General features: G+C 28.3%; 2 protein-coding genes and 1 pseudogene across 3 annotated transcripts; 2 read left to right on the forward strand and 1 right to left on the reverse strand.

Moving 5' to 3' along the window:
* The first annotated feature begins 824 nt into the window (after positions 1-824).
* Positions 825-3,371, forward strand: LOC112789330 (uncharacterized). 2 transcript variants are annotated; one of them, XM_072234840.1, is made up of 4 exons: positions 825-1,698; positions 1,862-2,791; positions 2,881-2,910; positions 3,151-3,371. In XM_072234840.1, the coding sequence occupies exons 1-2, from the start codon at positions 997-999 to the stop codon at positions 2,609-2,611; spliced, it is 1,452 nt and encodes a 483-aa protein (XP_072090941.1). In that variant the 5' UTR covers positions 825-996; the 3' UTR covers positions 2,612-2,791; positions 2,881-2,910; positions 3,151-3,371. The 2 variants fall into 2 exon arrangements, with proteins under 2 accessions (XP_072090941.1, XP_072090934.1); XM_072234833.1 differs by lacking the exon at positions 3,151-3,371 and having other exon boundaries at positions 2,881-3,071.
* A 3,187-nt stretch (positions 3,372-6,558) lies between these two features.
* On the forward strand, positions 6,559-11,384 carry LOC112712634 (lipid phosphate phosphatase epsilon 1, chloroplastic-like; annotated as a pseudogene).
* A 1,005-nt stretch (positions 11,385-12,389) lies between these two features.
* LOC112789344 (uncharacterized) lies at positions 12,390-12,761 on the reverse strand. The gene has a single exon (XM_072203516.1). The coding sequence runs from the start codon at positions 12,759-12,761 to the stop codon at positions 12,390-12,392; it is 372 nt and encodes a 123-aa protein (XP_072059617.1).
* Between the last annotated feature and the right edge of the window lie 4,837 nt (positions 12,762-17,598).

Below are 17,598 nucleotides of genomic sequence, written 5' to 3' on the forward strand. Positions count from 1 at the left end.
TGACACGTGGAATGTTAGGTGTCACTGACCTCACACATCAACCAATGATATTGTGACACGTGGCCTACCACGTCATCATGCCACGTGACACTTAATGTAACATGTTATCAGCCGTTATCATCTAACTAATGGAAGGACCAATTTAACTTGCGTTTTGAGGACTAACTCGAAGAATGGGTAATTTTTCAAAGACGAACTTAACTATTAACTCATTTGATCAAACATAAATTGTTAAATGGTCTGATATTTTAAAAAAATAAACAAATAAAATTAAAGATGTTAAAAAATAAAAAAGATATATGTAATTAAAAAAAGTAGTTTAGTCAAAAAATATTTAAATATCATAAAAGATACAAATTTAAATCTTCATTACAATATTTTTAGATTAAATTACCATTTTTATTAAAAATATTTAAAATATTGATAAATTTATTAAGGAAAATTAACTTTATAGTTATAAATAATAGATTTTCGTTCACAAAATTATCCAAAATTTTTAAATTATTATTTAATTATTATATTGATTATAAAAAAATTCTTTTCTTTATTAATATTAAGAATATTTTGAAAAGTCAATTTTATAATATCTTTCATTTGGTGTTTAATTTATTTTTTATAGTAATCTTTAAATTTAAAAGTAATTTTTTTAATAATTAAATAATAACTTTTAAACACTATAACAATGAGCAAATATTATTTTAAAAATTAAGAACTTATTCCAAAAAATATGCATAATGATAAAACATATTTTTAATTTATTCTCAAAAATATTAAGATCAATTCTCAACCATTTATATATTACAAAATAAATATTTTTTTATAATGTTTAGATTTAGATAATCGGCTTCGGATATATATATAAAGGCATATTAACGAACACCGCCTTGGATATAGATATAAGGCGTATTACTGGTGCATGCTTCACACACCACCTCTCTTCAGCAGCTGGAAAAAAAGAAGAGGGGTGGTGGAAACCCTCTGAAACAGAAAAGAAATATGGCAATACGTTCGTTGTCGTCGTCGTTAGAAGCAGATATTTCTGTACCCGTGCTCTTGTCCACCGTGACCGTCGTCTCGGCCACTGCCACAACCTTGTTCTTAATCTGCAAGTCTCGCCGCATGCGCCTCTACTCCCACGAAAAGAACCTCATTAGACTCCATCATGAAAAACCTAAAAGCAATCCAACTGGCAAGATTCTATTTGTTTCCCAAATCGGAACCTCAAAAGCCCTAGCTTCGTGCCTCTGCGATTTGCTCGAGCCGTTGGGCGTCGTTACGGAGCTCGTAGATGCCAGGGATTACGTGCCCGAAGCCCTACCCAAGGAGAACCTTGTCGTCCTCGTTGCTTCAACTTCGGAAGTTTGGAACCAATTTCTCGGACAAGATTTCATCTCCACTGACAACCGTTCTCTCGGAGCACATATGTTCGTCGGTGGGATCGTCAATTACGCGGAGGGCTATAAGTTTGGATCGTTAGTTGTGAATGCTTACGGTTTCAGTGCGTTTGTCGCCGGCAAAGGGGCTTCTGGAGATGACACGAATTTGATGGCTAAGGCTGCCAATCATATTAGGGATTTGGGGGACACTGCTGAATTGAACGCGGATTTTGACAGCTGGTGGGGAAGTGTTGTTGGGGTTTTGCAAGGTGCTGTTTCGGGAGGTGCTGCTGATGCCATGTGCGGGGAATATGATCCTGAGGTCGGTTTCTGCATCCTCTTATCCTTATAAACTTAACTGGATAAGTATGACGTTTCAATTTATCATCAACACACTGCAAAGCTTTCTATTTAATAGTTAATTGCTGTAAACTTATGGTGATTTGATTCTGTCGTAGATAATATGATTGTTTCCCTAATTCCAGGATGTTGGTTCTTCTGATCCAAAGCTATCCATGACGCAGCGCTTATACCTGTTTGTGGAAAATATAAATCTTGAAAGAGATCATGTTGGGCCAGCCATCACGCGAAGGATGTTAACTATAACTGAGGCCAACTTTATTAAGAATGGCACTGTTGATCTTGAAGATGGAGGTCATGTAACTGCCAAATGGCCTCTTAGAGATGGTCTATTGGTCGATTTTCCATTACCATTTATGCAAGGAGTTTGTTCTGTCGGTCACAGCTTCTTCTTTGCTGGTGGTGGTGACCTGAATATTTTTGACCCAGAATTGTGTTTGGATTGGGATGATCATTACCCCTCAAGGATGTGGTGCCTCAAGTATGAGGGTTCTAATTGGAGTTGGAAGTTCTGTGGAAGCATGTTCTGCCGCAGATATGGACCCTTAGTAGTCCCCTATGATGGCAAATTGTACATCTTTGGGGGTACTGGAACTGCAAATTGCTGGGTTGATATTTACAGCCTAAAATCAGGTCTATGGGAAACAAGGGAAGTGCCCGAAAGTGCTCTCTTGTCATACCCTGACTCTTACTTTCTGTGGGAGGACAGCACCAAGCCTCACAAGAAGACCCACATTGTATTGTATTCTTGTGGTGATAAACATCAAGGGCTCATGTCATATGACGTCAAGGCTAACAATTGTGGAAACGGTGAGGGTGGATGGTTTGGACAAGACCGCAGAAATAACGTATATTTTTTGTTGCCACAACACTAGCGATGAAAGTTTGATTTATATGTTCATGGAACCTGGAAATGTTTTCGAGGGAGAGCCATCTACTTACACTGGTTCTGGGGTTGTTTCTTATGCCAGAGTCAAGCTCCAACTCAAAACTTTTTCTGCCAAGATTGAATCCAAGGGTAATCTTAACCTTGGTGATTATGTAAATCTTTATATGTGAGTATGCCCATCTTTCTCTCTTTAAACTTCTTGACCGTGTTCATTGAGCGTTGATATTTACTTCTTTATCTATGGACACTGGACAGGTTTGCTGTTGGAGATGAAGACCAATAATTGTAAGAAATTCTTTGTTTAAGACGTTGAAATTAAAGAAGAATATTTGCACAGTATCCTAAAATTGTAAACTCCCAAATCCTGAAAGAAAAATTACACCTTGTATGGCCATTATTTTTTAATATTTTAACTAATGAATATACTCACCATAAAATTGTCAGAATCTAGCAACAAATAAATGTATATTCAACAAAATTAATGCTATCCAATTTTATTGAAAATGTGCTTAAATTTAATGATAGGTCTGCTCATCTTCGCTTAATGGTTTTACTGATCCGTATATTTTTGCACTTGGTTCCAATATTCCATTATGTTTGAGGGTTCTTCTTGTTGGTGGCACTCATGCTCCTGTAGAAGGAAGGAATGCAAATTAATTTGTTAATTGCTATTGTACTCTTGATTTTCGGATTTCAATCTTGACCTCCAAAATATTAATGATGATGGGGAGTTGGAAAGCGACCAAGATTAATTGTGTTAAATTTCTTTAGTGACTAGACATTGGGTTTTTTTTTCTTCTCTTTTTTATGTTGTTTGACATTGTATGTTTCTTGTGTTTTTAGTTTATGTTCAGACGTGATCATAGTTTTACAAATTTTAAAAATTAATCTTGTTTGCTAGATTCGAATAGCTATCGGTATGGGGGTTTTATACGTGTTAAAGAAAAATCTGCCACTACTCGGTCCACTGCCACTCCTGTTTGCTACTAGGGATGGCAATTGATATTTATAGGGGTGGAGATCCTTTCCCGTCATCCGTTACTGATTAGGAAAATGCCTCTTGTCCTCGTCCCATTTTTGTAGATATTAAATTTTAAAAAATAAAAAAATCACAATTATGATAAAATTTTATACAATATAACTAAATTATATCAAATCAAACTTAATTCGAACACATTCAACTTTGACAAATCCAATTCAATGTTATTCAATTAAATCTTTTAATATACAGACTAAAATAAACGAAATAGAAAAGTTTTCAATAAAATAATATAGCAAATTTTGGACTCTTGGGCGATAGTATTTTCTTAATGTTACAAATTTTCTTTATCGATTTTAGAAAAGTCTCCTGGAATGATACAAATTTAAATAATGAGTTTGTCCAATTTTAATGACATTAACTAATTGCTATAATTTAATGTTAATAACTGATTTTTTTTTACTTACTATGTCATTAGATTTAGATCACTCAACAAGTTAGTTTTTGATACGTCATATTTATTTTTTATTGTTGGTTTGTCGTTGAAATAAACTATAGAGAACCATTTAACTTTTTTAATTAATAACAATATTTTTTAAATTTAATATTTTAAATTAATCTAATTTTTATTTATTTTTTAAGGAGGTGAATAAATTTCAGTTAAAAAAATTGCAATTAAAAAATATATTTTTTAATTATTTCATATAATTTAATAAATAAGTATATGAATTATTTAAATATAATATTATATTAATAAATGATCAAGTTGTCTATTATAAAATTTTAATTCATTTAATAAACATGTTAAATACTAAAATTCAATTCAATTTTATAGTTTTACTAATTCATTTCAAATCCTAAAATTCAATTCAATTTTATACTATTAAAAATTTTTAAATAAACTATCAAAAAATAAAGACATAAAACTTAACAATACTTTTTAATAATTAAAAATATTTTAATAAATATTATTATTTTATATTTATATTTATCTTAAACCAAATATAATATTGAGATATAATTTAATATTATATATTTTATATTAAATATAATATAAAAATTTAATTTAATTTAACAAAATTTATACCTTCTTATTTTTGTCTCTCAACCTCAATCTCTTTTCTAAAGGCAACTCCAACTTGGCAATAGTGAACGGAATTCATAGATCAATCCCTTGATTCTTCTAGTAGAAATCATCCATGGAATATTTTATCTTGTAATGTCTTTTCATTGGTAAATGGAAGTAAGGGTTTATTGAAATTTCTTGTGTATTGTATATTATAATTAAAGAATATTCATAAACGAGCATGCCACTCTTTCTAATGGATCGCACCGACGACCACACACAGAGATATATAAATATCCAATTATCACATGATTGCCACTATGCTGGTTATAGTCGAATAATTCAAAGATTGTCTTGTCTTAATCTTAAAAGAAATAACTACTTATCATCAACAGGGAATGAGACAAAAGGAAGACATAGTCTTGTTTGAGTGTTATTATTTTAATAAAAAATATTTTTTTTAATGAAAAAATATTTTTTTATTTTTTAGTATATTTGGCAAATTTTTAATAATAAAAGTAAAAGTACTAAAAAAATAAAAAAAATACTTTTTTGAAAAATTGTAATTTATATCTTTTTTTAAAAGATTTTTTTCTTAAAAAAATATATTTTTCATATATTAAATAAATAAAAAAATACTTTTATATTGTTATACTTAAATATAATTGATAAATAAAATTTTTTTTACATGAGATACTCAAACATAAAATTTCTTTTATTTTTTTATAAGATCTTTTAAAAAAATAACTAAAAAAATATTTTTTAAAAACTCACTCAAACAAACCCTTAATAACCAGCTATGTTTTTGATATTTTTTAATGAAAATAATTAAACCTAAGTACCTTACACGATTCCGGCCAACAGTAGAATTAAAAATTTAATAATTTAAAAATTTAATCGAAATTTCATTGAAATTAAACCAGATATAACAACAATATATTTAGGTATAAAAATATATAATTTTTTTAAAAAAATTGACTTTTTATAATTTATTATTTTAAATTAATTAATCATTAAAATTCGTATCGATTGATTAATCGATTATTTAATATTTTTTATTTTATTCGATTCACCATTAAATAATTTTTATCTTGAACTGAATTAGTCTGGACCGATTATTGGTTAATGTTTATTATATAAATATGGAGTAATGAAATATACAATAAACTTGTTATATCAAAAGTATATATTCAATTAATAACCTTGTTTGGATACTTGTTAGCCAACCACCTGCAGAAGGATCTCTATCAGTTTCCAGAGGAAATATTCCCTTTCCACTAGTTTTGGACTTTTGGATGCAAAGACTTGGAAATGTGGAAGAAGTTACTTTGTCTTATGCTACAAATAGCATGTTCTGTACTTTAATAACCTTGGTTTGTTTAACAATTTTAGAGCTTTTATAAATGTACTCAATATTTAATTAGATTCTTGCATTTTAAAAATATATAATTATGTTTTTATATAATACAAAATTATTTTACTCAAGTATTTCTAGTTAAATCTCTACAAAGAAAGTTTTAATAGTTTAAAAATTGTGATGAAATCCCTATACTAAACCATCTTGAGAAAAAAGGAATAATTTATCTTCTAAAATAAGTGTTTGATTATTGTTTTTAGGTGAAAATTCAGGTGAAGTCGACTTCACGTGAAGTTGACATCTGAGAGTCGTTAGATGAAAATTTAGTCAAATCAGTTAAATCATCTAACGGCTCTCAGATATCAACTTCACGTAAAGTCGACTGCACGTGAGTTTTCACGTTGTTTTTAATAAATAAAGAAAAAGATAAAATGGTATAATATAGTGAAAGACTTAGTTAAAAACTTCTAAACTATCAAAATTTGATAACAACTTTTGGTATATAAATATAGTAGTATATATAACATTACAATGACAGTAGCAACAACCTCCATTTGCTTCAGCCCATCTTCTGAATTTCTGGGGATGAAATTGGCAAAACTGAGATACTTGAAAACTATGTCGTTTCGTGCTGGTTCCTCTGCCTCAAGATCTGTCTTGCCTGGTGGAGGCTTCATTCCTTGTTTGCGAAGAAACAAAAATTCTGAAGCAATTCAGACAATAAGAGAGCGTGGATTCGTAGAAGGAAATAATCATAATAATGACCAAGTTCAAGTTCAAGTGCTTGAACAAGAAGCCTTCATTCATGATTGGTTTCATGATGTGGAGTCAACTCTCAATCAGCTGGTTAGTAACTCAGTAATCTCTTAACTTCCCAAATTACAATCCATAACCATACTGCTGTAACATTGCTATAGAGAGATGTACCTAATGATCATGAATCCGCTAGGGAGCCAATAGAGTATTTGTACAATGTGTATAATAGACTATTTATTTGGCCTAATATGAGTTAAGAAATGAACATTCAAGATAAAATACTACTAATTTCTTAAACACAATACACCCATGCTATCCAGAATAACCATCCAAGTATTAAGGATAATAAACATCTGATATCCTATTGAATCAAACATTCAAACATCCCTATACCTCCATTGTACACATTGTATAGATACTCCATTGGCTCTCTATACTTCCTCACAAATTATTATATTCTCCGAAAGATCAACGACATTATTGTTGTTGCGAAATAATAAAATAATGTTGATGGATGGTGTGTGTTGATTTACAGAGCAAGTGGATAGTAACGACCTTATTTGTGGCTTTCATTCTGTGGAGACACGACGGAGAAGCCATATGGTTTGCAGGAGGATCTATTTCAAATGCAATGTTTTCTGTTTCTCTTAAGAAAATATTGAACCAGAAACGACCTTCAACACTCAAATCTGACCCTGGCATGCCCTCTTCACATGCACAATCCATCTCCTTTACCGTCCTCTTCGTAATTTTGTCAAGTAATTTCTCCCTTTTTCTTTTACATGTTTGGTAAATTTTTAATAATAATAAAAAATATTAAAAAAAAATATATATATATTTTAAAATCTTTTTTTTTCTTTAAAAAAAATAAGTTTTACATTATAAATAAATAAAAAATTATTTTTATATTATTATACTCAAATATAATTAATAAATAAAAAAATTTGTATGAAATATTTAAACATAAAGTTATTTTTATTTTTTTAAAATTAATTTTTTTTTTTAAAGTTTACCAAACAAGCCGTTGACTGCTGATCAATTTTCCATGTTGCTGCAGGTTTCGGATGCCTAGGGGTAAATGCATACACCATTACCTGCAGTGGGATGGCCTTGGGGTTTGGTTCTTATTTTGTATGTATTTCCTGTTAATTAATTGGTACATCTTCAAATCGCTTCATTTGCAAGGAAAATATAATTTCACTTCTTTGTCATTAGATACATCGTGTTAGATAACCTCATAATTATTCAAGTTTTCATTTTTTAATTAATATCAACTAATTTTTTAAATGATCTTTTTATCTTAAATTCTAAAAATTTAATTTTGACATACTATAAATTTAAAATAATTCTATATGTGCATTCAATTACATAATACTACATTAGTACTTTTTTTTACATTAACCGTATAAATGATCATCTAAAAAAATATATACAGTTAAATGACTGTGTAAAATGTTTTACACTGTCAATGCATTAAAATAAAACTTAAATTTTAATAAATTTTAAATCTTAAATAATAAAACATTAAGTTTTAGTTCTAAATTTTAAACTCTTAATTCTAAAATCTCCAAAAAAATAGGATTAATAAAATAATTTTATGATAAAAAAATTAATTAACATTAATCAATCAAAACTTAATTTCTTATACTTATTTTAATTATTCAAAAAGAAACTTTTGAAAGTCATTAATTTTTAGTATTTTTTACTGTTATTTAATCAGTATAAATATTAAATTATTTTTAACAAATCAATTTTATTAATTTGTGTGTAAATTTTAAAAAATATAAATAAAAAGGTATTAATTTATGTATATAAAATTCTGATAAATATAAATATAAATTATATATTTTTTGTATATAAAATATATATAAATATAATTATAAATTATTATTCACTAAGTATTGACAAAAAAAATAATAATATTTGCTGAATTTTTATTCAAATAGTCCGGCTAACTCAACATGATAGTCCCACAATTTCATGAGATATATATCCTATCTTATTTGCACTTGTTTAAACTATTTGTCTCATATATAATATTTAAATATTTTTTATTTTTTTTCTTTAATTAAATTTATCCTAAAGAATGATGCCATTTTAAAAAGAAAAATACAAGCAATATTACTTGAATTTTATCTTTTTATTTGACACAACGTTTTTTATTATTATCAAGATATATTTTTATTTTCTTTGTATATTTTTTTATTATTTTAACACAGATATGATAAAATAGATAAAATACTATGTTTTAAATTATTTTATTTTACTTATAGATATAGTCGAAAAACAAATTGCTTTATATATCTCATTCCATCTAATAGTAGTATCAACTCATTGCATTATATATATATATATATATATATATATATATATATATATATATTGATGATTTTTCTATACTTTGAGAATGGAGTTGAATCAAGTACACTCTGTTCTTTTCATCTCTTTTGATTTTTAGTCCAAAAATCTATTATATTATTCTAGATATTTTTTTGTATTTTATCTAATAAACATAACCAAAAAAATTTATATAAGGAATGCTCTCTTTTCTTGTCTTCAATTTTTTTTAAAAAATGCAAACAATATAAATGATAATTTCTGCACCTCCAAATCTAAATATTTGTAGGCTGTGCTTACTGCATATCATGATGCTGCCCTTTATCCTTCATTATTATCCAATCATTAGTACAAATTAATGTTGTCATTTTCCCTTATTTTGAAGTTTGGCCCCCAAATTTGCAGCTTTTTTTCTTTCTAATTTCAGCACTATGTCTTATGCTTTGGCCGTGTGAGATTATTCTAGCTCGACTTTATTTTGGGATGTTCACTTGTTGATTTTGGATATGCCCAATACTAAAAGTAACACTCACATCGAACTAAACTAACAATTTAATTTGGATTAATTCATAATCCAACCAATTTTTGTCATCATTAAATATAATTAATTTTATCTCTGATATCTCTCAATATATATTATTAAAAGTGAAAATTTAGTTGCAGTTAACTTTACGTGAACTTAATAATTAAAAATCGTTAAATGACAATTTAGTAAAATCTGTTAAATTATTTAACGACTTTTAACTATCAATTTCACATAAAATTAATTACACCTGAGTTTAAAAAAGATTTAATTACTCTGTTGGTCCCTATAGTTTCGTGAAATTTTTAATTAGGTCCCTATACTTTTTTTCTTTTTAATTGAGTCCCTATACTAATTTTTTTTTCAATTAAGTCCTTCATAGTAGTAATTGGTTTAATTTTATAGGGACCAACTAAAAAAAAGAATTGGTATACGTACCTAAATAAAAGGAAAAAAAAATGTAGGGACCCAATAAAAAAAAAATTAGTGCAAGGACTCAATTAAAAAGAAAAAAGTATAGAGATCTAATTAAAAATTTTGTGAAACTATAGGGAACATAATTAAACCTTTAAAAAAACATTATCACTACTATTTGAAGTTTACAGTATGCTGATTTAAAAGTAAATACATTGCTTATGGCTATTTTGTATGCTATGTAAGCAGTCATATCTACGGGTGTCGCAAAAGCTTCACACAGTGAAGCAGGTGATTGTTGGAGCTATACTCGGATCCATTTTATCTATCTCGTGGTATTGGCTATGGAATTCTTTCGTCTTAGAAGCATTTAGATCCTCTTTGTGGGTCAGGATCACCATTGCTTTGTTGTCTACTGGAATTTGTCTCAATTTTCTTTTCCATGTTATTCGCCAATAATGGCTTAAAGAATAATATTTTTTTAATTATTTTTTTTGTTGTATGTTGTATCTACCGTAAACAACGATGAACGATAATTATTTCATAATAAGAGTTAATTTTTATTGTATTTATAGTAATTAATTATTTTAATTTTTTAAAATTTTTAATAAAATATTTATTTTTTATTTTATTTTTATTAAATTTAAAGTAACTATTATTTTTTTTTCTCTTATTTGTAGATATAGTAAAACCAAGAAAAAATAGTACTATATTAGTAGTTTAAACTTTAATTTAAAATTTTATTAATTTTTTAATAAAATAATTTTTAAATTATTCCATTTATCTTCAACTTCAACTTTATCACTATCTTTTTTTTTTCAAATATTAAATTTTCACATTCTTTGATTACCACCATCTTAATCACCTTTTCTAATCTATTCTCAACTTTTCTATAGTTTTCACTACAAGAAAATACGTCTTTTGCCACACTTTTAAAGTGTGGTAAAAAGTAAAAAAAAGCATGAGAATAGCTTTTTATAACGCTTTTTGAGCTATCGCTACGCTTTCGAAAGGATGGCCTATTAAAGGGTGGCAGTTACTCTATCACCACGCTTTTTACAGCCTATTGTCACGCTTTTTGTTTGTCACACCTTTTTACAAACTGCCACTTAGAAAAAGAAGATGAAGAACATAAAATAGACGGCAATTGCGACTCAGAAACTGGGTTCTAATAGGATGATAGCAGGGAGTTGAGATTGAAAATAGAAAATGGAATAATTTAAGAATTTTATTAAAAAATTATTGTATCACACCATCTTTAATAAGTACAATTTTAATTAGTTCTTTTTACAGATATTTTTATCCGCATTCATAAAATTTATAAGTATAAATAATTATTTTTTTTAATACTTACTTTAAAGAGAATTTTGTCAATTATTTTTTATATATTATTCGTGTTTGTTTGGTGTACGATATATAAATACATATATAAACACAATAATGGTGAATTTTACGCTAGTTATTATTATAGTAGATATAGTGACTATGAAATTTTGATAATATTTAAAAATATAATTAAAATTAGAATTATATTTTTAATTATTTAGCAAAAAGTTTGTAATTTAAAAATAAAAAAGAGAAATTATTATAAAATCCGTAATCAAATTTAAAATATTACTAAATAATTAAAAAAATCATCTTATTAATTTTAATTATAATACGTACCAATACCATATAACTAAGCTAATGATAATCATCATAAAATTCACCCTGATAATACACGAGACACCACATTTGTACAGGATAATTGATGTCGCTAACTATTTTTTTTTTCTGCGTAGAGAAAGAAAAAAAGAACTAATTATTTGAAGGAAGCTGATTAACTTTTTGTATATGTGTACAATTGAACCATCCAAATCAATTTTTAAAGACAAAAAAAATTAGCAAAAATTTGTTTTATTTAACATTTATTAATTATCACACAATTAATGAATGTTAAATAATGTAAATTTTGGTTGTTTTTTTTGTTACCAAACATTTCCGTTTTCAAAAGGATAAGGATCCAGCTAGAGAGACAATAGACTATTTGTACAATGTGAACTCTTGACCTTTCAGATCTAGCGCTTTAATACCATGTCATGATACCACTCATCCCAAAAGATTTAGCTGATGGAAAAATGTAACACTAATAATTTATCTCTAATACTCCATAAATCTTCATTGTACACATTGTATAAATATTTCATTGGCTCCTCGTACTTTTCCAAAAGGATAAACCCACCCTAACTACAAAACTAATCAAACAAACAGATAAGTATTAATATTACTCTACATCTTCTTGAAGGGAATTAAATGAATAAAATCCAATACAATCTTGTTGTTACACACAGAATCAAGTGTAATGAATGACAGGCTTGTTGGTTTTGAAATCCCACATGCCTCCTTCCTTCAGATACTCAACATACCTGGCGAATTCAGGCCTAGCCGTTGTTTTACTCTTCTTACGAAGATCCAAGAAACTCAGCAGTGGGTGGCTCTTCTTGCTACCATTATTGTTGTTGTTACCATTACCCCTCTTTGTCGGGTTTCTTTGCAAATTTATGTTCCCAAATAATGCTGAACTACCCATTTTTCTCGAAGAAGATGATAATGTTCTATGAGCAGGCAAACTTGTGCTCCTCTTGAATTCCTCATGAAGCAGCGCAGTGGTAGAAGATTCTTTACCTAATTTCTCATATCTCCCAGGGCCTCTCCTCGTCGTCATTGATCTCAACATCGTTGCTGAATTCTACTAGCACTTTTTGGATTTCTCTTATATCTTTCAGTGTAAAATGAAGAGAATGGAAATGGATGTGTGTGTTTGGCAGCACAAACATAAAGGAGAGGTTTATATAGGGATCTTTCAGTCGGGTCAAACTTGGATTGCTATACTTCTAATTTTCTTTAAAATATAAATAGTGGGTAGATATATTATATTGGAATTTAATTTTGATGTGCAATTAGTAATACAAAATAGTTTTATATGTGTATTTAATTATATATATTATATCAATAAAAATAATTATTTTTTATATTAATCGTATGAATAGTCATTAAAAAAATAAATATGATTAAATAATCGTATAAAATTTTTTACATAATCAATGTATTCATCAAATTAAAGTCCTAAATTTTAACTTATTAAAAAAGTAAAAACTCAAGTGAAGTCGACTTCACGTGAAGTTAATATCTGAGAGTCGTTAGATGATTTGACTGATTTGATTGATTTGACTAAATTTTCATCCAACGATTTTCAGGTATCAACTTTACATGAAGTCGACTTTACCTTGAGTTTTTACTTATTTAAAATTATTTTATCTAATAATGTAAAAAATTAATTATAGACTAAATTATTCTTGAAAAAAAAAGAAATAAATGGTGACTGGCGAGAAACAAAAATTAATAGGAATCCATTTAAGTTTTTATTCTTTTGTCTTTTACATGTTTTAAATGTTCGTCAAGAGTGTCATTTGAACACTATTATTAGATATGCAATTGTTGACCTTGCTTTTGTGCCGTCCCTACATATATATCCATCTAAAACTAATAGTATTTGTGAAACAATTGACATTTTAATTAGTTTTAATTATAGTACACCAACATTGATTTTTCCAGTCAAAACTTCTTAAGACGTTAGGTTACGTTTTTAATTTTGTTTTACGACTTCGTTAACAGGCACCTGTTAAGCTTATTTTATTTATGGTAGACTTTTTTGAAAAAAAAATCAATAAGTATATTCCAAAACTATTAAGAAAATTTAAATTTTTTAATTAAAAAATATTTCTACATTAAACTCTTGTTTTATTTCCTTTTTTGCAGGGGAAAACTACGCCTGACGGTACACATTAGAGAATGTGACTTTAAAATAATTTCCGTTGCATACATATATTGTATGGGAAGTATATATATATATAATAATTCAGAAGGAAAAAAAATAATGAGTTAAAAAAATGTAGAATTCTAAAATAATTGATAACTATATGAAAAGAAAGGAAAAATAATTAAAGATAGAGCACATTAAAAATAAAAATAAAAATGAGGAAAATATTGTGAAATATAGAAGCAAAAGAAGTGATGAAAAAGGAAAGAAAAGAAACTAAAATACAAATGTCAAAAACGAAAAAAAATGATAGAATATATAAATTATTCTATGGTATACCGTGAAAAATTCAGATTACTTGCCGATAAGGTTAGACAAAGTCTGTTTGGACCTCAAATTAAAATAATTAATGACCTGGTCACACCTGGCCTCAAGTTGAATTTGAAAAAGAAATAGCAGAAGAAAGAAAGGAAAAGAAAAGAAAATGTTCTTTAAAATATTATGTATACATTTATTTACTCCTTTAAAATTTTAATAACTCAATTTAGTGTTTGAAAGATATCTAATATGAATTAAATTGATCATTTTGTTAATTTTTTGTTGATGTACGTGTCATGTAAATATTAACGTGTGTCACATTATTATCTGATAAGACACGTGAGCAAAAATTATTAAAAAGATCAATTTAATTCTTATTAAGAATTAGTATAAATTAGTATAAATTAATTTAGATCGGTCGAATTATTAAAAAAAATTATAATAAAAAAATTATTATAAAAGTTATTAATTTTATTAATAAATGAATCTATAAAATCGTTACAGTATTATTGGGATAGATTCTGTTACAAAAATTTTTATAACAAAAGATAAAATTTATTACAATACAAAATCATATTTAGGGCGGGGATCCGATTGCAACACAACCTGATCACACCACTCTCATCTCTTCGCGCCGCTATCTGCGTCGTCTCTCTCTTTGTCCGCCGTCTATGTTGTTTTTTTCTATCCGTCGTCCTTCATCTCACCGTCCAATATCTCTCTCTCCAAAAACAAGTGTTCCGGCTGAAAGGTACTTATGGCCTAGTTTGAATATTGGATAGTAAGTACAATTCTGTTAGGAAGACCAAGAAAAATCTAAACAACGTAAATAATAAACTGCAAATTTAGTTTAATACATGTAAAAAATAAAAAATACTTTATAAATTATCTAAATAAAAAAAATTTACTTAGTTATTAAAAAAAATATCATTTCAAATTCTAATTTATAAAAACATTTCACTTTAATATTCTTTTTCTTTTCAATCGACTGTCACTCTCACCTTCATTAATAATCATTCCACTTTACCGTTACTGTTTGGCTTGCCACACGACGCTACTGGCACCACTCACTCCTAGTAAAAATAACCATCCACTTAAAGATAAAAATAATCATCCGAATACCTAATGAATTGAACATCCATATATTTTAATTATATATAACCAAACATAATCCAATCAAAATAATTATTCACGTAAGAATTAAAATAACGATCCGCATACTTATTAAAATGACCATCTTAAACTGACAATCGAAATAGAAGAAGAACGTCCCTGTATGTTGATCAGATTTGTCGCGGATGGTGACACTGGGATGGTGAACGCAGTGGGCTGCAGGGGAGGTTGCACAGCCGCCGGCGGGTGGGCAGCGCGAAAGAGACTGTTTGGAGCTGGTGCGGCGTGATCGAATATTCGCGGAGAGGCTGGACGCGGCGGGTTGGCAGCGCGCAAAGGAGGCTGTTCGGGACTGGTGCGGCGCGCCATGAGGAGAACGAGGGGCTTGCTATTTATGGTGAGGCTACGATGGTGACGGCTCTTGGCTGTGTCCCTAGTGGCACGACTGGTGGGAGGTGCAGCGCCAAGGAGAAGTCACGGTTGGGTTGCCGAAGAGTGTCGCGGAGAAGTTGCGGTTGGGCTGCCGAAGAGTGTCGCGTGGTTACGGATGACGAGCGACACTTATTTGATGTTGCGGTGGTGTTTGCAGGAGAACGCAATAGCGTCGGTTGGAACCTAGGGTGGCGTTTGCAAGGTCTGCCGGGGGGTTGCAACAGCGCCAAAGGGAACGCGTCGAGAAGAAGGGGACCGGAGATCACCGAGAGACGGAGGACCAAGGGGGACAACTTGAGGTGGCAGTGGTGTGAGTGGTGGTAGCGGCGGCGTCGGTCGAAGATAATGACCGCGTTGGAACTTTTAGCCGAGAGCCCTTGGTTTGAACGGCTCAAGTGAGGCCGCGCTGCGAGAGGGTATATAAGAGACGGGGAGAAAACGATGATATTAGGAGTAACTGTCTGTAGTGGGAATGGGTTTAACTGTGAGAATAATGAATTCTCTCAATTGTTAAAAAAAAAATTGAGAGTGTAAAGTGTGATCTTTAACCCTTCATTGCTCTTTCTCATATTTATTTTTTGTCTCATTTATAAAACTAATGGTGAGAGATCACACTTTACTCTCTTAATTGTTAAAAGAATTGAAAGGATCCATTCTTTTTTAACTGCAAATCCTAATTTTTTAAAATTCAAAATTTTTTAATTAGATAATTAATAAAAAAATCTAAATTTTAATTATAATTCACCTTCTAATTTTAAACCATTATTCACATTGTTCATACATATAATTATTTTCTCATACTTTCTTTAGTAATATTTGTCCAACTCGTGTCTTGATACTAGTGAAGATGTCAAGTATCATGTTTCATGGTATTGAGATAATTTAAAACTACAAAAATTTTAGGAGATCAGTAGTTTTTAATAATTTTGGTTATTATTTGATTAGTATAAATATTAAATTATTTTTAATAAATAAATTTTATTAATTTATATGTATAAATTTTGAAAAATGTGGATATAAATTGTATTGACTCATGGATGTAAATTTTGATAAATATAAATATTGGCAAAGTTTGAAGAAAAATTGAATATAGGAAAAAATTTAACATAAAAATTACGTAATAGTATTTATATTAAAATAAAATTCATAAATATAACTATTCTTTAAGTTTGTTATTAATATGATAATAAATAGATAAAAATATAAAATAATTTATAATGGTACTTTTTTAATATTGAGTGACTTAAAATCTTCAATAATTATTAAATTAGAACTAAATTTTTTTAAAAAAATTTCTCAAGATAACTAACCAAACTATCTATAAAAAAATTATCCTTCATTTTATTTCTTAATCTTATTTTTATTATTTTCATCACTGACTTTACTATTCAATTCTAAAAATATCGTGTCAATTGTTTAACTTGCTACGGTGTTATTCTTATTAGATATTACTATTAGCGTTTTTTATTTTTCAATTGAGAGGCAATTTGATTCTATTTTTATTTGGTTATAGAATCATAGGAGTTTTTTTCTTTCAGTAATGGAACTAAAAATAAGTAAGTAAATGCAAGTAGTGAGTATTGAACATACTAGCTCTAATGAGAGAAAAAAAAAGAAGTATGTCACTTGAACTAAATTTTTTTAATATACAAAAACTACAAATTTTTTTGTAAAAAATTTGGAAGATTATGACTTTATTGTCAAATTAAAATTTTGCTACTAAATATAAATATAAATTATATATTTTTATGTATAAATATCTATAAATATAGATATAAACTATTATTAGTCAAATATTAATTCAAAATAATAATATTTGCTAGTAAGTAAGATTGTTGTTAAAATTGGCATGGCTTGTATGAACGTGAAAGGAGACCTT

This window comes from Arachis hypogaea, chromosome 1 (assembly GCF_003086295.3).
Source record: "Arachis hypogaea cultivar Tifrunner chromosome 1, arahy.Tifrunner.gnm2.J5K5, whole genome shotgun sequence".
NCBI classification, from domain to species: domain Eukaryota; kingdom Viridiplantae; phylum Streptophyta; class Magnoliopsida; order Fabales; family Fabaceae; genus Arachis; species Arachis hypogaea.

Bases quoted from the DNA above. Each gene is read 5' to 3' on its own strand.
- LOC112789330 (XM_072234840.1), top strand. From the start codon at position 997: ATGGCAATACGTTCGTTGTCGTCGTCGTTAGAAGCAGATATTTCTGTA. The intron at 1,699-1,861 runs GTCGGTTTCTGC...CCCTAATTCCAG, and splicing joins GCGGGGAATATGATCCTGAG to GATGTTGGTTCTTCTGATCC.
- LOC112789344 (XM_072203516.1), bottom strand. From the start codon at position 12,761: ATGACGACGAGGAGAGGCCCTGGGAGATATGAGAAATTAGGTAAAGAA.